The 25,798-nt window shown below is 41.9% G+C and overlaps 2 protein-coding genes and 2 long non-coding RNA genes across 25 annotated transcripts in view; 2 read left to right on the top strand and 2 right to left on the bottom strand.

Annotated features, from left to right (window-relative positions):
- Positions 1 to 2,549, bottom strand: part of RASA2 (RAS p21 protein activator 2) — a 49,020-nt gene extending 46,471 nt beyond the window's left edge. The window contains exon 1 of the mRNA XM_083739038.1: positions 2,288 to 2,549. Coding sequence (XP_083595164.1) covers positions 2,288 to 2,351 — 64 coding nt within the window. The 5' untranslated portion in view covers positions 2,352 to 2,549. The remainder of the gene's footprint in view (positions 1 to 2,287) is intronic.
- LOC310844706 lies at positions 1,913 to 12,876 on the top strand. 4 transcript variants are annotated; one of them, XR_014564260.1, is made up of 5 exons: positions 1,913 to 2,105; positions 4,404 to 4,581; positions 7,814 to 7,903; positions 10,368 to 10,600; positions 12,059 to 12,876. It is a non-coding gene; the product is annotated as an uncharacterized lncRNA (long non-coding RNA). The 4 variants fall into 4 exon arrangements; XR_014564261.1 differs by lacking the exon at positions 1,913 to 2,105 and adding an exon at positions 3,000 to 3,059; XR_014564262.1 differs by lacking the exon at positions 1,913 to 2,105 and having other exon boundaries at positions 3,845 to 4,581.
- Positions 12,877 to 13,811: 935 nt separating this feature from the next.
- ZBTB38 (zinc finger and BTB domain containing 38) overlaps positions 13,812 to 25,798 on the bottom strand; it is a 33,660-nt gene continuing 21,673 nt past the window's right edge. For 17 of the 19 annotated variants that reach the window (XM_083739035.1, XM_083739032.1, XM_083739034.1 and 14 more), the window contains one exon: positions 13,812 to 20,291. In XM_083739035.1, coding sequence (XP_083595161.1) covers positions 16,710 to 20,282 — 3,573 coding nt within the window. In that variant the 5' untranslated portion in view covers positions 20,283 to 20,291 and the 3' untranslated portion in view covers positions 13,812 to 16,709. Of the gene's footprint in view, positions 20,292 to 23,784; positions 24,218 to 25,798 lie in introns of those variants that run through there. The other 2 variants (XM_083739028.1, XM_083739029.1) reach the window with 2 other exon arrangements.
- LOC310844711 lies at positions 16,292 to 25,260 on the top strand. The gene is made up of 2 exons (XR_014564269.1): positions 16,292 to 20,690; positions 21,083 to 25,260. It is a non-coding gene; the product is annotated as an uncharacterized lncRNA (long non-coding RNA).

Below are 25,798 nucleotides of genomic sequence, written 5' to 3'. Positions count from 1 at the left end.
AAAATCTACGTCAGCCCCATAACATTATCATTTTCTTGCCCCTTATAATTTATCAGAAGGTTTTCTGCCTTCAAGTTTAAAATTTTCTTTGCCACATTTGGTCTGGCTAACATGGATCCTATTACCCCACAATCCCATTAAGGTATCCAAAAGAGTTCTAAGCGACTACTTCAAAACATCCTGTACAAGCTTCCCCCTACATCACATTTCACAAGAATCCCATGTGTTGCATTTTTCTGACAAGATGAGATACCTTTAAAAGATTGAATGCAGAGTGTAACTTCTAAGGATGTCACTTTTTTCAAGTAATGTCTAATGGCTCTCAAAACTAAATATTTTCCATTTCAGCTAAAGCCAGGCCTTCCCATGAAGTTATAACATCTTCCCCTAGCTGCAAGGAATGCACTTCCCCAACTATTTTGCTAGGTACAGCCCAGTCTACTAGCTTACACACTTACAAGCATCTCTCATGCTTGCTATTTCTACCCTATCATAACATGGATTAGAGAACCAAAGTGTCACTGGTGCCATCCCCAAACTTCCATCAAAACTACACTTGGGACTTCAGGTGTGCAGTACTACTTCAGAATGACAAGGCCTTGCAAACACACACAGGAAGAACAGATCCCTAGAATATGTGCCAGGAACTGTAGATCGCTTTCACATCACCCACGTAGCACACAATTACCATGGCTAGGTTTCAACTCCCTTTAGGATATTGTTGACCACAGTACATTCCTGATTAAATACCAGGTAACTATCTAGCATGATGCTATTTCTGCTCTCTTCCCTACTTCATCCAGCAAATATGTTTGGACCTGCAACCTGCTTGTTCAGAAACCAACCCTTTAAATGCTCCAATAACTTCATATCCTATTCCCTTATACTGCAAATATTCTTCTATCTGCCAGGTCCATCTGTCCCAGGGACCGTATCTTACTGAATGAATTTCTATTATTGCTTTCTATGCATCATACGCTCTATAAACTTTATTCTGTCCTTGCTTTCCACATCCTTTTTTTTTTATTAAAAAAATAGTTTTTCCTACAACAGAATAAAATGGCTATCAAGTCTTGTGGCACCAAAAAATTTACTATGGCATAAGATTCTGTGGGCTACCTTTGACAAACTGGCCTTAAGTCCCTGAAAGCTTTATTAGTCTTGGCACCACAAGCCAGTGTTACTGCTATTGGTGTGTGGGGGGGGGAAATACTACACCATCCTCCTTTACACAAAATTCAGTTTATGTCAGTTTATGTCCTTAATATTGTCATGGCCTGCGTATTATAAAAGCTTTCAAAATATTGAGATGAAATATGTGCCTTATGAAGTACCATCCAAATGGCAGCTATTAACTAGGAAGACTTATTTCCAAGGGCTTCTTCACACATAACTCGCCTTAGGCCGCAAGTCACTTTGGGGTAACGCGACTAACAAATTTAATAAGTAACAATAAATAAGGCATGCAGCTTAAAATATGTAGCATGCACACCTAAAAATATAAAATGCAATCCCAACAAGCAGACATTTGCAAACCCTTACACTCAGAGACCCACGGGAAACCAGGATTGGGTGCACGGGGCAGGCGGGTGTCTGTCAAGTGAGGTACCCGGTAACTTAGGAGGCCAGGAGGGCTGAGGTCGTTTCGCCCCACCAACGCAAGGAGTGGAAGACAGTGGCTTACGCTCGCTGCAGTGCAAGATGCCCAGTTCACACTATCACTATTCCCCTTTGCACGGATGCTCCATCCGTGCGAGTTTTTGGGTTTTTTGCTACTATAACAGCGTCGCCCTGCCCACGCCCCACCGCCTACCCAGCAGAGCCCCCCTTCTGGAAGCAGCCTGTATGCTTTTGTCTCTCGCTTCCGCCACCCCACCCCCCAAACCACCCTCAGCTTTTCTCTTTCTTTCCTTCATCACGGCCGCCCACAGGTGTGCGCATCCCACAGGAGACTCTGCACCTCCATGCAGGGACCACCTTCCTCCTCCCCACCCCGCCTGGAGGGAGGAAGGCCGGCCCTCCCCTCCCTTGAGGTAAGGGAAGCGGCACAGCAACGTCTCCAAGGAGCCCGGGCAACAGCGGGGGCTGGACGACTGAGGCGGCGGGTGAGTCAGGGAGGCCGCCCCGAGGCAAAGGCCGTCTTCCTTCCGGCTCTGCCTTCCCCTTGCCGCCCCGTCCCAATATATCGCCTTTTTCCGTGTCCGCCCTTCCACACGGACAGAGAGACAAACGGAGGGTTCCCTTCGACCGCCCCCCTCCCCACCACCCTCTTCCCGCGACGACTTACAAATCTTCCCGCGGAGGGTCTGCAGCACTCGCACCTCTTCTTCGCTCCCTTCGCCGGCGGCCATGGCCGGGAGCGGGCTGAGGGGAGGACAGAGCGCCTTCTGCACAGCGCGCGCGGCCGAGGATTGGGGGGTGGGGGTGGAGGGGGTGGGTGGGATGGGAGAGGCCAAACGTCTCCCGCACGCGCTACTACCGCTCGCCCAACTGCGCGCGCTGACTGATGAAGCTGTTCCTTCTCCCCCCTCCCCTTCCCGGTGACAACAGGCGGGGGGGGGGAGAGACCCGATTAGCTCAGCCACGCCCACCCACGCTCTTGCCATTGGTTAGCGCGGCTGAAGAGGGGCGGGGAAGGGGGCGCGCGCAGGCGCCCTGTCGCCGCCTCGTCCTCTCTGAGGTTAAAAAAAAAAATAAGAGAGAGAGAGCGTTCCTTCTGTGTGGCAGGAGGTTGTGTTGGCTGCTCTGTCGCCAGCCCCGCCCGGCTAGGCGTGACTAAGAGGAAGGCTGGGCCGGTCGGAATCATCATCACCATAATCGTGGCCAAGAACCCGGTTCAGATCTAGGGAGTGCCCTCCTGGTGCACTTTTCGTGTTTGTTTTTGTGTTTGCCGGCCATGCGTAGAAGCGTAAGCCTCCTTATGAGGAGCAGCTTGAAGGAGCTGGGTATGTTTAACCTGGAAAAAAGGAGACGGAAAAGAGATATGATAGCCATCCCCAGATATCTTAAGAGCTGTCACATGGAGGAGGGAGCAAGCTTGTTTTCTCCTGCTCTGGAGAGTAGGGCTCGAACCAGCGGCTTCAAGGTGCAAGAAAGGAGTTCCCGCCTAAACATTCGGAAAAACCTTTATGAGCTGTTCGGCCGTGGAACAGACTCCCATGAGATGTGGTGGACTCTCCTTCCTAGGAAGTTTTTCCACAGAGGTTGGGTGGCCATCTGTCATGAATGCTTTAGTTGTGATTCCTGCATTGCAGGGGGTTGGACTAGAATCTAGATGACCCTTGGGGTCCCTCCCAACTCTTAAGATTCTATAAACTCCAGCTTCCTAGGATATGTTCATGGTCACACAGCAGTAAATGTTGCCGCCAGGCTTCAGCCACTTACCGTTCAAAGTTTCCTCTCAGCACACCAAAAGTAAACAAATCAAAAGCAGACCCTAAGGTAGCCAGTTGAATTTTACCTGGCTGACAGGTGCTTTTAGACCTAGCCAGGGTTTGTTTTAATTATAAAAAACCCCCAACCCAAACTGATCTATTAATGCAGGTTTAAATGCTTATACAGTGGTACCTCGGGTTAAGTAATTCATTCCGGAGGTCCGTACTTAACCTGAAACTGTTCTTAACCTGAAGCACCACTTTATCTAATGAGGCCTCCTGCTGCTGCCGCACCACCGGAGCACAATTTCTGTTCTCATCGTGAAGCAAAGTTCTTAACCCGAGGTATTATTTCTGGGTTAGCGGCGTCTGTAACCTGAAGCGTATGTAACCTGAGGTACCACTGTATTAGAGACAGAGAGTGCATGAGAAAGCTCCCTTCCAACGTGTGTGTCCCCCCATATATTGATCTTTGCTACTGAGGTCTTTTTCCCAGTCAGTTTGAAAAAGGATTTAAAGAAATGGCACATACAAAAATTGATCAAGAGATGACGGATGGCCTGCTTCAAATACAAAAATGAGCTTTGCTTTGGGACGTTTAACTACCCTGGGTTACACTGCAATTCAGTTTGGGTTACAAAACCTGATCCTCAAATCCATTTGTGTGATGCTTTCCAGAGCTCCAGTCTGCTGTTAATCTGACTAGTAGAGCCATAACTTTTAGGGTAAACAGCAGAGGGTAAACTGCATAATTTGTGTCCCAAGCAAGTTTTCCAATTCCTGGCAGCTCCTGAAACTCAAAACAGAAAATATATGCCAAAGAGTGGTCATATTAGTTTCTGCAAGGAAAAGAAATGAAAAATTCATAGATTTATTATAGCATAAAATAGAGCCCAGTTCATCAGATTTCATGCTGCTAATCTTTAGCTTTGGTAAGACCTGGTTGTTTTTACTAAAAAAAATTCTGATGCCGGTGCAGACAAATGGTTGAGAGAATACTTCTCTGCCCTTTTTGTTTGCAAAACCTAGGGATGCAGATGTGTGGATTGGGATGAGTCCTGAGGGCCACTTTCAGCCCTCAATCCTGAGGTTCCTGACCCTGACCCAGGCACAAACAGAGCCATGAATGAAAACCCAGCTCTCCAGAATGAAAGTCCAGTTCTTCAGAGGTCAGTAGATTCTACCATGAAGGCAGTTGCCCAGGCAGGTATGTGCAGGCCTAATCAGTCTCACTATGATTTCCACCAGGTCTAGCCTACACTGCATAAGCCTATGTGTCAAGCTGTAGTTGCAAGCGAAAAACCAGCCAAAATATATATGACAATATATTTTTAATTCGGCTTCCTAGTGGCTTGCAATCCAGAGTTGTTCCACCAGGCCTTTGGTCAGGGCGCAGCCTGACTCCCTCCTCTGGCAACCTGCATAGAATATTGCTTAATTGGTTGCCATTAATTTGATTTTAATTAATTTTTATAATGAATATTTTGAATGTGTGATTATTTGATTGTTTGATTATTTGATTATTGTTAGCCGCCCTGAGCCCGGCTTCGGCTGGGGAGGGCGGGATATAAATAAAATTTATTATTATTATTATTATTGCAATCGGCTATGATAGGAAGATCATAGGAAGATCGTCCAGGAAGATGCTTTAATAAATCTAATGGCTGTTTTGGGTGAGCTGCAAGTGTAGCATATGAATCCAAGTTAATATGGTGTAATAAAAAACACCACACCACATGTTTTTGAAAGATATATTTTTAGCAGGATAGGAGTAGGAGGATATAAGCAGAAGCTTTCAGAACACTGAGTGCAGATGGATATATAACTGTTAGATGCTGCTGCCTCACAGTAGAAATATAACATTAGCAAGAATAGATTCCATTTCAATGGGATGGGTATAGCGGAAGAACAGGGGCACATTTGGAGCTGTATCAACAAATTTTGGTATTATTATATGACTCCTAGAATTCATTCCCTCTATTCAGTCTTTAAAGGCAATCTCAAGCTTTCATATTTTACACTACAAAACTAGTGAGGTAAGGGCTTTTGTATACTTCATATTTTGGTGGATTTGGTCCCATTGTGGCAGCCATCTGTCTCTAGGAGTACAAAATAAAGATCACTTAACATAGATCACTTATCATAGCCTTGAACACCTTTGCAGTTCTACTCTATTTAAAACATGAGGGCTGGTAGTGATGCTGGGATCCTACTGCCTGATCCTGTGTATGCTGTACACAAGTAGAAATGCTGATCACAAATCATTTGGGTTAATTTCCTCTGTCACATCACATCTGAAAATCAAAAAGAACACGAGGAAAGAACAGGAGATGGGAATCAGAAAGCGGAGAGCTAATACATGTGTCATTTTTCCTTTCTGTGTGGACTAATATCAGCAGCTCCCACGAGAAAGAGAGATCGGAGAATTAGGTTTGAGAAGGTGGTGGTGCGAGGGCTGCGGGGGTATCAAATATTGCCAAGGGCCACCAGTGAAGGTCTCAGGGGCTGCATGCCACCCTAGCCTAGATATTAAATTTTCGACTTTGCTGTAGCCATTGTCCATGTTTGCTGGAACTGAGAGGATTCATAGTTCATCGGCATCTGGAGAGCCAAAGGTTCTCCACATGTGCTTCACAGGCTGATACTGTATTCCATCTATTCCCATATTCTAGCTTTTAAAAATATCCACAAAGTGACTTAAAGTTTTTAAAAACAAGCACAATAAAACAATATACAGTGTAATGCAAAAGGGTGGCAGGGAATAAATAAACTGATCATAAAGGTACATTAAAGCCATATGGTTGATTAAAAGATGGGGGGAAAGGATGGTCGTTCCATTGTTTAGGTTTTGTAAACTACTGTGAGGCTTTTCTTTACATTCAAGCAGTATATAAGTCATATGAATTTTATGAATTAAAAATAAAATAAATGACAAATCTGATGGCATCAGGCAAAACTTTTCTTGGGAGAGAATAGCAAAGCAGAAAAACTCCCTTTCGTAGTCACCCACCTGACAGTGGGGAAGAGTTTACTTTCTGATCTTAATGGGCGTGTTCATAAGCCTTTAGCTTGGTGGTTCAGCCTTAAAGGTAAAAACCAACACCTTGAATTGCCCATAGAAACAAATGGAGCCAAAGACACTCTCAATATTGATGACATGAAATTGCAACATAAAGCTGCAGTCAGAAGTCTTGCCTGTTAAGTTTCTGAACACTTTTCAAGAACAGCCCCTGTACCACCCAATGCAATAGTGAAGTCTGAATTAGTTAGCAAAGCAGGAGTGACTATGACTAGACCACCTTCTTCCAGAATGGTGGAAAGTTGGCAAGCATTCCAAAGATGGTAAAGATACTTCATGCTGTAGACAATAGCTCAGTCTCAATACGCAGATCTGCATCTAGAAATATGCTGAAGCCATAAACTTGATCCTTAAAAGGGAGTGCTTCCCCATCCAGAATTAGTTGAACACCAACGCCATAAGTGAATCACCCTCCCACAGTACTCTCATCTTGTTTGAACTGAGCTTTGGTTTCTTAGGGCTCTTCCAGATTCCAGCCTATTGCTTATTTTAGGCATCCAGTTATCTTATTATTTATTGTTTAGGAGATGAATATCTCTATGACACTAATTTCCTTTGCAAGATGACAGTATCATGAAGGACTGGTTCCTAAAAGAGAAGGAAAAGTCACAGTGATCACAGTTTAATTCTGAATCAGAGGAGCTATCTGCAAGGGGAAAAACCAGATGGTTATCCATATTATGTAAAATGGATGAAACATGGCTTGGATTAATAGACTGTGTCATCTGTTATTCATGAAAGTGATTAATAATAATAGGTGAAACAAGATTTGCAGTGCAATTTTATGCACATCTACCCAGAACTGAGTATCACTGAGGTTAGTGAGGTTTACTTCCAGGTAAGTATAGCAACGACTGCAGCCTTAGCAGGTCATTATTAGCACATCTGCATAACATCACAATTATTATAGAACAAGGAAAGCTTGATCGAAGCAAGCATTATGTAGTTTATGTAATTTGGACTATATACAATTTTTAATTGGATAATATTTGATTACAAATCAGGTTACAGGCAGTATATATAATTTTAATGGAAATCAGGTTCATGCAGAAGAAGTTTTAAGTAAACAGTTTTAAGAGGTTTTAGAAAACAGCATAGAACAAGGCTCACAACTCCTTTCCAGGGAAGGTAGTTGGCAGGTCAAAGTCAAAGTGAATATTCAGAAAGGGAGATCTGGGCAAAGCTGCTCTCATACTAAATTTATAAATTATTGTATTATTCCTTGCTGTATCTTTACAAAACCTCTACATCTCTTTCATATGAATATATATGCTTTGTGTGGGTTGAGGCTACTTTGGTTAAATAATTATTTTTTAAAAATATTAATAATTAAATTTATATTCTACCCTTCCTCCCACAGGAGCCCAGGGTGACAAAAACAGAAATGCTAAAACAAGTAAAACATCTCAGAACAATTCCAATGCTGATGCAGACTGACCTTCCCAAAGAGGTTTGCCAGTTACCAACATTGCTATTGTTTACTGTATTTTTGAAACATTTTCTTTAATTTCCCAGGTATTTCAACTGATCCAATAAGAGCAAATCAGTTTTAATCTGCTCATTTGATCTGTGTGGATAGTGTCATTATATCATTTAGTTACTAGGTGGCACTGCAATTAATTGTGTCTGGGTGGAGGCAGACGTTTCCTGTGTCTGTCTCTCTTAAGCAAGAAGAGAACTATCAAGTTCTAGCTTCCAGATTGGTGTGGCCTATGAGCTTCATGGGACGTGGGTGGTGCTGTGGTCTAAACCACTGAACCTAGGGCTTGCCGATCAGAAGGTTGGCGGTTCAAATCCCTGCAACGGGGTGAGCTCCTGTTGCTTGATCCCAGTTCCTGCCAACCTAACAGTTCAAAAGCATAAAAGTGCAAGTAGATAAATAGGTATCGCTCTGGCAGGAAGGTAAACAGTGTTTCCATGTGCTGCTCTGGTTTCGGTGTTCGGTTGCACCAGAAGCAGCTTAGTCATGCTGGCCACATGACCCGGAAAAACTGTCTGCGGACAAACGTTAGCTCTCTCAGCCAGTAAAGTGAGATGAGCACCGCAACTCCAGGGTCTTTCATGACTGGGCCTAACTGTCAGCGGTCCTTTACCTTTACCTTTTTATGAGCTTCATAGGATGTTATCATTCTTTTATGTTTATTGAATAGATTGTATGTTGTGCCATGCCCTGGAGTCTAATATAATGAAGGGTGGTATATAAACACAATAAATACATAACAAATAGATTTAATATCAAAAATAATGAAACTTAAAATGGTCTTTAACTATGGTTAAATCACTCACTTATAATTTATCCCTCTTAAACATCAGCTTGCAGCTGGTCCTGAATCTTTCAGGTTCACATCCATCCTTAGTTTCTCTGTGATCTATACCGACCAGCCTGATTCAGTTTCCTTTCTTTAAAGTGGTGCCATGCTGCTGCCCTCTAGGCAGCAGTGTTGCTACTTAGTGCATAGGGTAACAGCAAGGCCAGAACTTCATGGTTGCACCAGTGGGAACTTTGGATAGACTCTGCCATTGTGCCATGCTGCAACCATTCTTGCCACCCCACTATGCATGCATTGCCCTAGTAAGCAGCTGCAGATCTGCCTCCTTCTCCCCCAATCTCTCATGCCCACTCCTATCTCTGGTAACAGAAGAAAATAGGCCACAATTTGTGATATGTAGAAAGGTAAAGCATCATTTGAGTGAATAGGCTGAGGACCATCGATTTATGCCATTTAAATTCAGCACAAGATGATCTAACTGCATTAGTACAACTGCCACTAAATGGTCTCTGCAACCATTTTTCTTACTGAGCAATTTCTAGTTGTATTTTATTAATTAGCCAACTGTCAGAAGATCAGAAACAGCTGCTATCCTATGACACCATGTACTGCTCCTCCTCTGCAGTATCTGTCCTGTTCTTCAAAATGTCAGATGTCTTTAAAAATAAGTTTATAGCTTTCACGAGAACAGAGGGGATCCGATTGCCACATTTGTACTCAATGGAACGGTTTATTTTTAAAATCATTGTTCCTGTGCAGAGATAAGCAGGAAGACTTATCATGCGTTTACAAATCATGTACATATGTTTAAGGTAGGGATGCTTAATAGTTGTCTTTGGTTATTCTGTACTACCATATAGATCATATGTAGCTTTCCTCCAGTTTTTGCACTAATTTGAATTTTGCATTATAGTTCTCAGCTAAAGAAAAGAACACCAACATCTGTATTCAAAATTGTTTAGGATAAAATATGTACAAAATCCAGTATTTCCATATTCTAAGAAAAAATGATATTGAATTTTTGTGTGGTTTTTTAAAATATGCAGATTGATGCAGATACAGAGTAGAACAAACTTATGAATGAACACATGAAAAACTGACACAGATCAGAAATAAATTTGTTTGTCCATCCCTAATTTAAGGTAAAAAGGGTAAAGGGACCCCTGACCGTTAGGTCCAGTCGCAGACAACTCTGGGGTTGCGGTGCTCATCTTGCTTTACTGGCCAAGGGAACCAGCGTACAGCTTCCGGGTCATGTGGCCAGCATGACTAAGCCACTTCTGGTGAACCAGAGCAGCGTATGGAAATGCCATTTACCTTCCTGCTGGAGCGGTACCTATTTATCTACTTGCACTTTTTTTGGCGCGCTTTTGAACTGCTAAGTTGGTAGGAGCAGGGACCGAGCAATGGAACTCACCCTGTCATGGGAATTTGAACCGCAGACTTTCTGATCAGCAAGCCCTAGGCTCAGTGGTTTAGACCACATCACCACCCGAATCCCTAGTTTAAGGTACACTAATATTATTTCAGGCTGTTAGGACACATAGATATTAATCCTCTATTAATCCTCAGGTCTAAATGAAGATTGGTGAAATATTCTTAATGTCAACTGGCAATTATTTTTCCTCCTTTTTTATTTTGCAGGGGAACGGAGGATAGATGAGTGCTTCCTGATCACGGAAATGTTCACCTCTACAGCTGCAATCTTTAGTCCACTTACCTGGGAGTAAACCACATAGAACTTATTTCTCTGATTAGATATGGCTTAGATTGCCCTGCAAAGCATTCTTAAAACTGCTACATGCTTAAATAGTGGTCAAAGGTCAAAATAGACTTAAACCACTTTAGCCTCCTCTGGCATGCACTCTCAGTTTTTGGTGAGAAATATGCTGTGTCTTTTCAGTGTTTTACTTTGCCCCAGACCTCCCCAAAGTTCTAACGCACCATTGTGTTGATTTTGTGAAATCAGTTTCAATTACTGATGCTGAGAATGAGGACAATGTAGTTTCAGGTGTGCAGCCTACAACACATTCTCTCAACCCATGCCTGCCCCAGTTGGCTTTGAAGGAGATGGTGGAGAGCTGGAACCTTTCTGCTCTCACCAGCATCCTTATGGGACTCAATAGCACCACCTGCTGCTAGAAAGCAATAACATGTCCAACACAGCCACAAAATGGCTTTGTGGGTTTTTGGTGAGGTGAGGTCAAACACAGGCTGCAAGTTACCTTCGCCTGCCTTAGGAAACAAGTACTATAGGGCTGCACTATAGGCACCAACTCCCTGGGGCCCTGGGTGTCCGAGCACCCACAATATTCCCTATGAAGGGTTGGGCACCCACAAATTTTGGTGTCGGGGCCATGCATGCTGCATGTCACCCACGGCCCCTGGCATCCATGGTCACAGGGCCAAGCTGGCACTCCTGCGCTGCACCATTAAATACTTTTGTGTTCTCTGCTGTTGAAGTCAACATTGTTTTTAACATTTCCACCAATCTTTCCTGTTTGCCTGTTTTGATGTGTGGATGTGCATGCAACTGGCAAAAGCCCTTTCCCCTGAAGGTAATAATTGCTGATACAGTGGTACCTCGGGTTACATACACTTCAGGTTACAAACTCGGCCAACCCGGAAATAGTGCTTCAGGTTAAGAACTTTGCTTCAGGATGAGAACAGAAATTGTGCTCCAGCGGTGCGGCGGCAGTGGGAGGCCCCATTAGCTAAAGTGGTGCTTCAGGTTAAGAACAGTTTCAGGTTCAGAACGGACCCCTGGAACGAATTAAGTACTTAACCCAAGGTACCACTGTACTAATATCTAAGTTCTTTGGAGCACTATTCAAACCATGCATTCAGACCTCAACTGGGTATACTCTTTGCCAGGAGCCATCTATACTCCCTCCACTGCAGAATTGATTTGGAACTGAAGCCCTTATCATACACATGTTTTCTGGCCTTGGGCGGGGCCTGACAGGCCTCATAAGGACTGCGGCTATGGCTGCTGCCTAGCAAGGACTGGGGTATTAGGGTGGAAGTTTGGTTGGGAGTTTTTGCTGTTGTTACTGATATTAACTGATATTACTGATGTTACCTCTTTGTATATTTTATGTAGAAATTGTTCAGTTTGGTTAGGCAGTTTTTAATGTGTTCCATTTATTTTTATGACTTTGCTATATTTGTAATTATGTAAATCTTTTCATATTGTAAGCCGCCTTGAGCATTGTTTTAACTGTGGAAAGGCGGCATACAAATAAAATGATGATGATGATGGTAAGTTTATTTAAACAGAATTAATCTTCCCTTAACCTGTGTCCATCTACTTATCTACCCTTCCTTTATTCCAGGAATTGGGAACCCCCGGATGGCTGGAGTAGATGGAAGTTGGAGTTCAACATCTGGAGGACCACAGGTTCCTCATCTCTCGTTTGTTTATTTGTTCAGTAAGACAAGCCTTGGCTGTAACCTTATTTCTGGCATTTGTGATGAGAGCATTTGACGGGCAATGCTGCTGGCCCCCAGGTCAGCAATCAGCCATGTTTAGGGTTCCCAGGAGTTCATCGTTAGTCTCTATTTATATGGCAGGAAAGCAGTAGTGATCCCACTCTCAATGTCTTCATTTTGATACCAACTGCCTGGTATAGAGACTAATAGACATTAGATTTCAAACATTATGCCCACTATGTGTGATGCTCCCATGCAAAACCTGGTAGTGTTTTCCAAGGTAAGGTCCATACCCATTATTGTAGCAGGGTTGGATGGATGTAGGTGTGACTCTCTTAAACCCAATTAGTAGGGCTTAATCTAAACCCCTAATTTTTAACAGGGACACTTTTCGGCTTAGGTATACTGGCGCTAGCACAGGGGTAGAGGCACAGGAAATGTGTGTGTTTTTAACTTCCTTTCCCTCAGTATGAACAGCCACAAAAGCTTTCTCAGAACCCTTCTTGATGTACCTCAGCTGCTGACATTGATCTTTCTCTTGTTCAGTGTGTGACTGGCTTATGTAATAATCAAAGGGCTCTGCCAAAGGTGAGCTCCACACCATATATTAAAAACACTTTTATATCACTTTAAGCCAGGCATATGCAAACTTGGCCCTCAAGATGTTTTGGGACTACAACTCCCATCATCCCTAGCTAACAGGTCAGGGATGATGGGAATTGTAGTCGCAAAGCATCTGGAGGGCCAAGTTTGCCTATGCCTGCTTTAAGCCAGGCATCCCCAATCTTCGGCCCTCCAGATGTTTTGGACTACAATTCCCATCATCCCTGACCACTGGTCCTGTTAGCTAGGGATCATGGGAGTTGTAGGCTAAAACATCTGGAGGGCCTCAGGTTGGGGATGCCTGCTTTAAGCAGTAATTGCTTCCCCCAAAGAATCCTGGGAACAAGAGTTTATTTATCACAGAGCTACAGTTACCAGCACCCCTTTGCTGTTCACACTACTGGAGAGGAATTTAAAGACCCCTTTGCCAAGATCTGCACTTTGGGGGAAATGACTAATATGTATTTGGAATTCCTGGGGGATCAGAAGCTATGCTGGAGGAGACCAGACAGAATGTTCCTGGAGGCTGGATTTGGCTGTCTACCTGGCTATCCGCACTCCAACCCTAAACCTACTCTAAACATTTCCCATTAAAACCACCTTATGTTCCACCCACCCATATTTATCAAGTTTTCACCAGACATCCTACACTCACTCTGACGCTCTGCCTCAGATACAGTAGCACTGTCCTTACACAGCCATCCAAATGATTAAATGAGTCTTCTTATGCATATTCAGTAGTCAACACTTGGTTAGCATTAATTTTTTCCCCAAATATTTGGAATTAAAAGATGGTTTTATCACACCAATAGGTGTGTGAAGTTTTCATATTAAACTAGCACATACAAATTAATAAGGGATAAGGCATTTTCAGATCATTTTCTCCATATTAAATCACTAGATTGATTCTAGTTCCTTCAGATTGACCAGTTTGAGGATAACTGGCTAAGTATGGGGGGGGGGGGAGAGAAGACACACACACAATAAATACCGGTTATTTTAATGAAAGAAACCTATTATCAGCATCAATCTTGCAAAAAATAAACTGGATTCTTTTCATAGTTCTGAACACCAGATTTTAATAGTTTTTTAAACAAAAATACAGAGACCATTATGTAGCAAACCACTGTCCTTAACAATATGTAACATCATTCCTACCTTGTTTTAATTCTAGTTTGTCAGTAATACTTTACTCATTATTTTTACATAATTCCAATAATTATAAACACAATGCTGCCATCTTAAAACTGCTTTTCTATAAATTGTAGAGAACATACAGAATTACAAAGTTATTGTGTTTTATCAAAATATACAAAGCCCTCAAACATAACAGAAGCTATTATTTCCCATATTAACTGCACAATTATAGAAAATTATAAAATTATCGCTATGTATAAATATTACACATTATTGGCTTTGGTTTAGAATCATTCGCATACATGTCATTTGAGAAAATGTCATAATTTACTTATTTGAAATACCTCATGAAAATTATATTTCCTAATTGAAACCGTCTCAAACCAAAGCAGCTGTAGAACAACCCAGGGCACAATTAACTTCCTTCAATACTGGTTTCAGTTGTGTGAAATAGTTACTTCCTGTGTATTGTCCCCTAAAACAAGCAGGTAAGTGTATTAGTAGCTCTCTATGCTTGGTGGAGCTGAGAATCTAAATACTAATATACAAGGTCAGTGTCAGGTGTGGTATAATGGATAATCTTTAGACCATTCCTGTTCTATGAAATGTTGATTATAAGGTTGTATCACTAAGCAGATTGTGCCATTGCACAAGGAGTTTTCCTATATCCTCCACACACACCCTAAATCTGTTCTAGGTTTCCCTCCAACCCTCCAGAGATTTTGGGGCAGCATGGGTCACATATAGCTGTGGGGAACCCCTTAGCACTAGTGCTTAAAGGTAAAGGACCCCGTAGTTGCATACAGCCCTGTGGGCTTCTACTGTCTTAGAATCTGAAATGTATTTATTTCCCTTTTTGTATCCCTACAGGACACTCCTAAAGCTGGCCAGAAGCCAGTGGAGGGGTTGTTGGAAGCTGAGTAAGTGCCACTCTGCTTTCAGAGTTGCTTGTTAGCAGGTGGTACTTATGCTCCTAAAGGTCACCCATATGCCTAGGCAAAATACTAAGGGTGTGCATGACCTGTCAGCAGTGGGGGGGGGGAGTGTAGGGGGAAACAGAATGTTTCAGAGGTGTGTGAAGGGTACCTCTTTACCCTAGCCCAGGCATGGCCAAACTTGGCCCTCCTGCTGTTTTGGGACTACAATTCCCATCATCCCTGACCACTGGTCCTGTTAGCTAGGGATGATGGGAGGTGTAATCCCAAAACAGCTGGAGAGCCCAGTTTGGCCATGCCTGCCCTAGCCTGTGGCACCTGAGACATGTGTTTACAAGGCCCATCCTATTCCTATGATTGCAATCTGTTTTAACTTTTTAATTTTAAATTGTTGTAACCTGCTAGTGAAGGATGGGTAATAAATATGATGATGATATGGATATGTTTGCAGAGGCTGTGGAGGCCCTAAGCGCCCTCATTTCCCTGGCATGTCCTTGAAAAGGACCCAAAACTACACCAGCCCTGGTGCTGACATAGCAATTTCCCTCCATTATCATCAATGGGGAGGGATAGCAATTAAAAATGGAATAATAAAAAGAGAGAATAAACATTACTTGCCCCAGCATCATCACAGCTAGCTGGCTGGGTTTCAGATGTGGCTCTACCACAGAATCTCTTCACCACCATAGGATTGTTCTCTTAAAGGTCTGTCGTTCTTTTTCCTGACATAATATATTTCATAAAATTCTTGTCTTCCTGAATATTTCTCTTGAGACCTTGGCTCCTTTTTATTTATTTCTCCATCAACCCTATTATTAATTTGTAGCCCTAGAAGCCTTACCAGTGATTGTGAGGAAAACACAACCCCAGCTCCCTCAAACAAGATATTTCTACTATTCTTAAGACAGCTTACCCTCCCCTTCATATTACCTAATATGCAGTGCCATCAAATTAAATAAAAGTGCATAACTAATGGAAAAGACCAGATATTTTCTTAATAGGATGGATGTTAATTGTCTACTGAAGAATCTTCCAAGACTTGTTCCCTCTGTTTCTAAAGTTCTGAGGCAAATACTGATCCTTTCGTAGCCTATTTGGCCCCATCCACCCAAGAGGGCGGTATCAGCATGGATAGGGGAGCTCCAAGGTTTGCAGAAGTACAAAACAAAGCAGAATTAGAGGGGGAAACCAAAACAGCCAGTTGAGGAATTGAGTGCACTCAGTAGCCATGGAATGTTAAATGACAATTATGACACAAAAAACTGGGTGGTAGCAGAAATGGAATATGGTATCTTAGAGGACATCGGATTGAACTCTAAGCAGGAAAACATTTTGTTGCAGGGCTTTTGCCAGGTCATTGGGGAAGAAAGGAATAGCTGTATATAGGAGATGTGCATGGATTTTCACATGAAAGTTATGGACTGACTGCTGTTGTATACACACCTGGTCACGGATGAGAGTGGGAGGGAGGGAAGAGGGTTCAGCCCAATGGACTGTCTAACTTCTCTAGCTGTGTGATCAAGCTATCCACCTGATAGCACTAATATATAACAAGCCTGTGACACACTTGCAGTAGACTTAATAACATAGTGATTTATTAGAATCCATCCTCACATATATGAGAATGGATGAATGGTTCAGACTCTTAATAAACTAGTCATAATCCACCTCAATGGGAAATCACTTAAAATATACTAACATGTTTAAATTAGGCTTATTTTTTTCTATGAGACATAAATGTCTACTTCTATAAAATTCTCATTTTAGCTTTTTCTGGCACATTTTTTCATGTAATATATTAAATATATTTAAATGCAATACCTCAAGTTTTAGAACTTCCATAAGTCTAGACTATTATTAATGTCTATTAATTAATTACTCAAAGTCCAACATCTGATGCATCATTCTGAATGCTAGTTGCCTCATGCCCATCTGCATCAATTGCATTTTGACTTAGTAAAGGTTTAGCTGTTTCCTGCCCATCTGAGTCAATGAAGTGTTGACTTGCAAATGGCTTAGTGCTTTCATGAAATGGATAATTTTTTCTATCCTCTTGCTTGGAGCTTTTGAACAGATGTTTCTTCTGGTGCATTCCAAGGGCTGCAGCTGTCTTGCAAACTTTTGGGCACTGAAAACAGGCATATCCCTTCCCGCTATGCTCACGTTTATGCTTTTGCTCATGATTCTTTTTGGTAGAAAGGTACAAGAAGCTCTGGAAGCAAAACTGACAGTGGTAGCGCTTTTCACCTGTGTGGATTCGCTCATGTATTTTGAGTGTTTCATTTAGAGTGAATGCCTTGTTGCAGTACTGACAGACAAACTCCTTGACATTTGAGTGGGTGTGTTCATGCTTCTGCAAGTTTCCTGCTACTGAAAACCTCTTCCCACAGGTTTTGCAAGGGTAGGGCTTCTCTCCTGTATGACATCGCATATGCATCCTTAGAGCAGATGGGCTCTGGAACCCCTTTTGGCATACCTCACAAATATAGGACCCAGAAGCAGTTCTCTCCCAGTGTAAATGTTCATTGGCTCCTTCAGCAGAAGAGCTCTCTCTTTTACAGAGTTCACAGGGAAGACTCGGCATTCCGCCGTCATCTTCCTGATTAGGGACCTTTTCTTCAGGAATGTTCCTAAGTGCATAACTTGTGACGCATGGCTTTTCACTTTCTCTGAAGGAATTTCTGCTTTTGTACTTCTCTCTCCATTTTGCCTTTCTCATTTTCCTTAGTTGTTTAGATTTCTTTTTTGGTTTGTAATTGTAATATGGGCGCCACGGTTTATCATTGGAGTCATGGTCGCTTACATCATCACACATTTCATTGAGTTCAATGTAGTCTGGTCGACAAACTCGAGGCATACTTCTCTCTCTCTTTTCTCGTTCTGCAGCCTGAGTAGCATGATCTTCTCTGGATTCATATTTAGGTCTCCTTCCTTTTTTGTAAAACAATTTTGACCCCAAAATTTGTCTTTTCACAATGGCTTCATTCCCAATTTTAACTGTTATTTGACACAGAGGAGCCACATTGCTATCGGCAGATGTTCCTGGCAATGCAGGTTTTGCAATGTAGGTTTCAGTCTTACTCGAAGGTTCAAAGATACCAGTGGGTCTGTCCGAGATTTCTGTATTTGTCATATATTTTAATTCCTCCGATGTCTCTTCTTTGTCATACAGTGGTACTTTTTTCTTTTCCTTATTGCTTCTTGTCCTACCATTGCTTTTGAGATCATCTGATCCATGTATGTGGTCATTGCTTGCCCCTTGGCTGGCCGTAATATCTGGGGTTGCTATAATGCTGCTTCCTATTGCATTGACAGAGTTACTGTGCATTATTACAGATGAAACTCTACCCTGGTGCACTATTACAGGGGATGCTGAATTATTGTAGTTAATAACAGAGGTTGGATTTTCATTGGCATTGCTACTACTAAACGTTTGAAGAGAGGGATCATATTCCTGAGGACCAGAGTTAAGTTCTCTGAAAGGCAATGGCCTTTCTGTAGTATAAGTATTATTTGTAAGGTCTGATTCTGATGTACCACATTCCCAGGAAGAACTATTTGGAGGGTTCACAGGCGCTGCCCTTGCATCACTACATGAAGATGTTTCCAAGGAGACACTAGTGTTTGAAAAATTCAATTCAGAAGTGACAGTATTCTGAACGATGCAGGTACTAGAAGGTATTTCATTAACTTGCACATTTGCTTGCATACTTTCATATGTTGATTTTCCGTAACTTTTATACGGCGCTCTCTTGCATTTCATAGGCAAAAGCCTATAAAGTTTGTAAGGATACACACTTGGCTTCAAGCCGCCATTAGCTGTTTTCTTATTAACTCCAAGCCGATGGTCAATTGCATGGAAAGATTTCTGGTGGTTTTTGAGTATGTAATATGTCATAAAGGTCTCAAGGCAGAAGATACACTGGTATCGCCTTTCTCCTGTGTGCCAGATTTCGTGTCTGGTACGGTATTCTGCCAATGCAAATACTTTGTTGCAGTAATGACAAGGGTAAGTCCTTCTCCATGAATGAACATTTGAATGTCTTCGGAGGCTAGACAAGGTGACATAGGTCCGTTTGCAGACATTGCAAGTATAAAGTATTTGTCCATCAACGACGTTAACGAAGTGGTCCGTTTCTGGCATTGCGGAGTTTGTGACAGCATAATCGGGAAGATTATTTTCTGTCATTGCGGGCTCTAGGTTCACATATGAGGTGCCAGTTTTTCCATTAGAAGTTGCAAAATTATCTAAACTCTGCTCATTTTCACTTGGAGCACACAAGCTGCCCAATTCCCTGCATACTTGCTCATGTGTCTCTAGTCCGGTAGCACTTTCAAATTGTTTGCTGCAGTACCTGCAGACTAAAGGTTCTGGGGGCTGTGGGTGAAGTTGAAGATGAGTGCAGAACTGAGTCCCATCATTAGGTGGTTTGGTGCAACAGTTATAGACATGTGGAATGACTGTGACTGATCCAGAAATGTGATCCGATTTATTTTCATCTTCCTTCGAAGGGAGGACGGTATTTGGGTGGGATTTATCGAAAGAAATTGTGTGATCATTTACTGCTTTGTGGTGACCTTCCGCACTGGTTCCTTTGTGGTTTGATCCATTTGCTGCAGGTACTTCACTGTCATGGGAGTTATAAGTAGCCTTTGGCATACTATATGTTTGAATTACGGATTCAGCCAGAGGCATTGACTGGACAGCTTCAGGTTCTTCTTCACCCATTTTACAAGCGGCGCTATTTTCATTGTTATAAAAGGAATTTCGTTGAAAAGAATCAAAACCTGTAGTAACAGCATAGGAATGTTCCGCCAATGTACTGGCTGGCTCCACATCTTTGCAAGCCCCATTCCTATCCTGACCAGTGCTGGGTGCTTTATTTGCTTCTGGAATTTTTTTAAAACTTGCTCTCAGATCAAGAGGAGAAAACAAATTATTACTATTTTCTGTCTCAAAAATTGAGTATGCATTTGTGATTCTTGGTCCGTTTGTGATAGCTGAATCGTCTTGTCTTTTTTCTTCTTTTACTTCGCCCTTTTCACTATTGCAAAATGAGTATGGGCAAGGAGAATTTGAAGGCCCTTTTTCCATAAGATCTTCTAGAAAGGATATTCCCAGTTTTTTCCCTGCAGCTGCAAGGTCTAGGACAGTCTCCTGCTTTTTAACAACTACAGTGGAACTGTAGATGTAATTGAGTATTTCTGTGAACACTTCAGCCTTGAGGTCGTTTAGCTCTAGTACATGTCCAGAAATACATGCTGCACGACTCAAAAATATATTTTTGAAATAAAGGCTTGAAGCAGCCAAGACGTTGCTGTGGGCTTTAAATTTGGTGTCTTCCACAATTATAGTAACATCACATAAAACACCCCGATTGCGTTGTTCATTTAGGATGGAAAGGACTGTGTCACTGTGGAAGTTGTCTTTGAGATCCTTTAAGTGGGACATGATGGTCAGCTGTATAAAATAAAGAGAGACAAAAAAGTTAACTGGATAAAAAAGCAGTATCATGTGCTGTTCAGCGACATCTCAATGCTTTATCTGACAACATTGCTCTTTCAAAAGACTATTGCACTATTCAATCTATAAGGATAATAAAATCATTTTCTCTAATAAAGAACTTGGTGGTTCTATATGTTAACCAGAAGGTCACTGAAAATGTAGACAGAACAAGAGTTTCTGCATACTCACATGACTCCTCAGATTTGCAGGATTATTTTTTTTTTAATTTTTATTCTTTAAAGACACTTCTATGGGGAGGATTGGAGAGGAAATGCTTCTTCCATTCTTAATTTACTACCCCTCCAATATCTCTTCAAAGGGGCAGGCAGAGTCCCTAATAGCTTAAAGTAAAAGGTAAAGGTAAAGGTACCCCTGCCCGTACGGGCCAGTCTTGACAGACTCTGGGGTTGTGCGCCCATCTCACTCAAGAGGCCAGGGGCCAGCGCTGTCCGGAGACACTTCCGGGTCACGTGGCCAGCGTGACATCGCTGCTCTGGTGAGCCAGAGCCGCACACGGAAACACCGTTTACCTTCCCGCTGGTAAGCGGTCCCTATTTATCTACTTGCACCCGGAGGTGCTTTCGAACTGCTAGGTTGGCAGGCGCTGGGACCGAGCAGCGGGAGCGCAACCCGCCGCAGGGATTCGAACCGCCGACCTTTCGATCGGCAAGTCCTAGGCGCTGAGGCTTTAACCCACAGCGCCACCTGCGTTGTAGTTTTAACCCACAGCGCCACCTGCGTTGTAGCTTAAAGTAGTTTTTGACAAACTGATGGAGCAATCTAAAAATGAAGGTGAAGGCAAATAAACTTAAAAGGAGAATAAATGGATTTTAAGCTCCCCCAATGGATACTGTGCACAGTATTTTCTTTTATATATATATATCATTATTATAGGTGTGCCCCCCCATTTATGTGCAATCAACTCACACACAACCATGTATACACATGGCGCCGCTAAATAAGTAATTCAAACCGATAAATGGCGGGGGAGAGCTGGAGAGTCCCTGTGGCTCATGAGGAGAACCTCCGCAAAGCCCGAAGAGGATGTAAATGAGGGTGAAGGAAGCCCCTAAGAGACCAGAGGTGTAGCGGGGCTTTGTTTATACTGCTAAGCCTCCCTGCCTAACAGCCACCACCGCCTTTCAATGCCTCCTCCAGCCCCAGAGCTTCAGTTCTAGTTGTGGATAATTTTGGTGCAATTCTTCTTTGTACCTAGCTCCCCACTTCACGTGATTTCACTTGGAACGTAGCCCCCGCGTAAGTGGGGGGACACCTGTAGTAATTTCATTTATGAATCACTTTATGTAAAGCATCTCAAAGCAATTTCAGCAATGCAACAAACCATATATAAACAGTTGCCTATATAAAAACAATCACAGATATGAAAACGGTTAAAACAATTTACATATATAAAAATTTCAGATCCAGTACAGATATTGACTGCGGGGCGAACAGAACGTCTGCTTCGAAGGCTTTCCTCCTCTTGTGTTGTAGTAGTACTGTACAGTTTTCTCTTCCGACTTAGAAAGGTTGTGCTCAGCACATCATTGCCAACTTGTTCAGTTTAAATATTTTGATAATCTCAGGATCATGGATTTGAGCCCCATGTTGGACAAAAGATTCCTGCATTACAGGGGATTGCACTAGATCACCCTCATGGTTGCTTCCAACTGTACAATTCTATGATTCCATGATCACTGTACAATGACAACACCGGGCAGAATGGAAGGAGGCACAGAAGAGGCAAAGTGCATTGGGGAGGCAAGCAAATGAAAAAGTACCTTTCCTTCCAGTAATCACAGGGGTCCAGCTGTGGTCAGGAGGTGGGGGTAATATATCTACCAGAGAGGAGGGAGGGTTTCCTTCTTACTCTCCCTTTGACATCAACTAGGTCACTAAGGATGACTCTCAGCGCAAACCTAGGCACATTTACTCTGAAATAAGTCTCACTGAATTAAATGAGACACACTCCCAGGTAAATGTGTATGAGCGTACCCTAAACTATTCAGGTTTCTTCCCAGGTAAGTGGGTATAGAATTACAGTTTACCATCCTTTGCAGCAAAGAGCAAATATCTTGTTCCCCCACTGCTGCAAACATTCCCTCTGAATGCACCCCTTCACTCCCGTAACCTCTTCTAGAAAGACATATTTCATATGCAACAAAGGAAGTAAATACAGATAAACTGAGTTTTCTTCCACAGTGATTTGATGGTCCTTCATTTTCATTATGGTTAATAATAATAACAATTTATTATTTGTATCCTATCTATCCAGCTGGCTTGAATCTTGTGCACCAAATTCTTTAAAAAAACCCCACCATGGTTCCAAGTTTTTATGGATACAAAGCTTATCTTAACCATCTCTGTCAGAGACAGTGTAATAAGCTTTAAACAGGCCTGATCTCTAATTGCCCTGTTCCAATTAAAGGTCTAGAAGTCCTGGTGAGGAAACTGAAACAGCTGAGCAATCAAAATCCATAGGATTGTTAGAGCCTGTGTAAACAAAAACTGCACTAAATGAGACGGTTTCAATTAACCCAGAGACAGAGAGGGAAGTACTTGTGTATTAGGACTTGCAGTAGAGGAGCATTCAGACTGAATGTTTGCAATTGAAAGACAGGTTATTTGCTTTTGCTGCAAAGGATGGCACACTGAGGCTACAATCCTTTACCCACTTACCTGAGAGTAAAACTGTTGAACTCAATTGGGCTTACTTTTGAATATACATGTATAGGCCTGGACTTTGAAAGACTTAAATTCTATTTTGTGTAGGCAAAAGCAGTCTGGGAGTGGTAATGGAAGATGTACATTAAGAACTTTTATGCCCAGTCCTGGAAAACAAGACAAGTATTAAATGGCAATTTCGAAAGCAAAGAAGCTGTGTATATACATAGATAAAAAAGACCAATGTAGTTTAAATATACGGGTTAAATTTTTGGCACTACCTATACAGTATCTTTATATGTTGTTATTAAAATTATATTAAGATGCTAGCTTTAAAATATAAAACTATTTTGAAATGCATTTGGCAAAGGTCAGCAGTAAAATCAGTGGCACCCCCCCAACACACATATAGCTTAAGAGGAACTGTGAAATACAGTCTTATCAGAACTGCAAATGGACAAATTTCATAGCATTTTGCAAGTACAGTTTACAAGGTACATAACTCAAATCAATAATTTATGTCATCTTTATTGGATAATTAATTTAGGACCATATTCTGAAATTTGAATATAAAACCACACATATAAAACCAACTGGACTACTTTTTGTAGAAAACTGTATCTGCGCTATTATGTTGGCCATTAAAAATAATAAATCAAAACTCAGTGGATGTATCCCGATATATGCCGACGCTAAAGTTGTTCCTCCTCTTTCATATCCATAGATCTCAAATATTAACACAGAAAAGGAAATGTTAGCTAACAGTAATCAGAAAGTTACTGACCTGAAATTTGCATTAGTTAACATAGCTCTGATTGGTCCCATATATGGAAACTTACATAATTATGGAGCTGGATGTACAAGAAAAGATCTAGAACATAAAAAGTACTGACAAGACTCCTGCTTCAGGCAAGCAGCCACAACCCTACAGATAACACTGTATTAGCAACTGTTCTTCCTGTAGACAAGGTCTGAGATTACGTCAGCTTTGCTCATGTGATATGGAATTAGAAGCACAAGCTTCTGACGTCTAAAGTAGATTTCACAACTGAAGCTATTGATAGGGGTTATTTTTCAAGTCCAGAAATACATGTTGTCAACTTTTCCTCCGGATGTTCATATTGACAAAACATTACTGGGCTGATCTCCTGCCCACTCACTCCTGTGGATGATGCAGCACAGCGACCATGCTTTTCAAAGGAAATACGGCATAAATGTTCCTATGTAGTAAGGTACTGGTGCTTGAGAATGCAGAGGAAGGCTGATTTCTAATAAGTAGAGGAAAATAATAGGTGCCATATAAACATGTTGGGAACCCAATTGAGTTAGGAGGAGGAGTTTGGAGCAATGATGTAGTGGAGCAGGGATGGACAGGGACGAAGTACAGTGGTACCTCGGGTTACATACGCTTCAGGTTACATACGCTTCAGGTTACACACTCCGCTAACCCAGAAATAGTGCTTCAGGTTAAGAACTTTGCTTCAGGATAAGAACAGAAATTGGGCTCCGGCAGCGCAGCAGCAGCAGCGGGAGGCCCCATTAGCTAAAGTGGTGCTTCAGGTTAAGAACAGTTTCAGGTTAAGAACGGACCTCCGGAACGAATTAAGTACTTAACCTGAGGTACCACTGTAATGCTATTTATTTCACAGCTGAAATTACGGGGTCATCTCCTGGGGTGCTATTTACCAGTCCTAAATAAGGGTTTTCCCAGAGAGAAACCCAACTAAAAAATATGGAGCCCTCCATTGCTTATGCTACTTTAAAAGCCACTCTGATGTGCCATAGGCGCTGTAGTAATAACTGAAGTGAAAGCAGTAATCATTTTTGTTGTAGCTGTTGTTGACACAAGAACCAGTCAATCAGCTGTATGTTCAACATTTCAGAAAAATAACTTTCCCCTCCTTCGATCTGGAGAAGGTTGTAACGTACTTCTGACCAAAATGAGCAGACTTCCATTGCAACCTAACCCCTAGAAGGATGTATGTTTTGAATTCCCCTCAATTCCATGAAACTCTATATGAAATCCCACACAACCCACTCGCCAATTATTCAGCATATCTTCTGTTTGTCTGTGTCTCATAACATATTCTCTGTCTCTTGCATACATAACCACAAGATGGAGCTAGGTACAAAGAAGTATTGCAGCAAACTAGTGGAAAGAAAAATTCCTGACGTAATTTCAATAACGTGAATGAGCTATTCATAAATAAGCTGTTAGCTATTAGCAGCTTATGATTAATAAACAACACTTTTTATTTTACCCTTAGCATCAGCATCTTTTATTTACTGAATTTGTTGTGCAACTAGAAATTGTCTTCACATTTCTTTAACATGGTGTTTCCTGCTTATGGATAATGGCTGTCAAGCAATAATTTAGACCCAAGGCTGTGTGTCTGTTTCAATACAGCTATTTCCCAAAATTATCCTCAAATCATTATCAATATCCCATTCTGCGTTTAATATGGCTAAAATAATCTTTTTGTTTTTGTTTTAATTGGAAAAAAATAGTCCTAGACTGAAAGAAGTCATGGTCGCCATGTTTGTTGTGGGCATGTGGGCTGACAGTATAGTAGCAAATCAAAGTGTAGGGATTAGCATATTGCACACGTCATGACAACAATCATGGGGCTGTGTGTCAGTAGCCATATAATATTTGTTGTTCTGCAACTGGCTGAGACATCGTTGTTATCTCTTTAAATGTGAAACAGCTTTAGAAATTGTGGGAGGCAATGGTATATCACATCTCACTTCTTCTGCAATAGGACTGAGCACCACTGTGGATCCCTAAAGGGGGCTGG

Source organism: Podarcis gaigeae (assembly GCF_964106915.1).
Source record: "Podarcis gaigeae genome assembly, chromosome: 5".
NCBI lineage: Eukaryota > Metazoa > Chordata > Lepidosauria > Squamata > Lacertidae > Podarcis > Podarcis gaigeae.
This window is presented reverse-complemented; position numbering and strand designations above follow the sequence as displayed.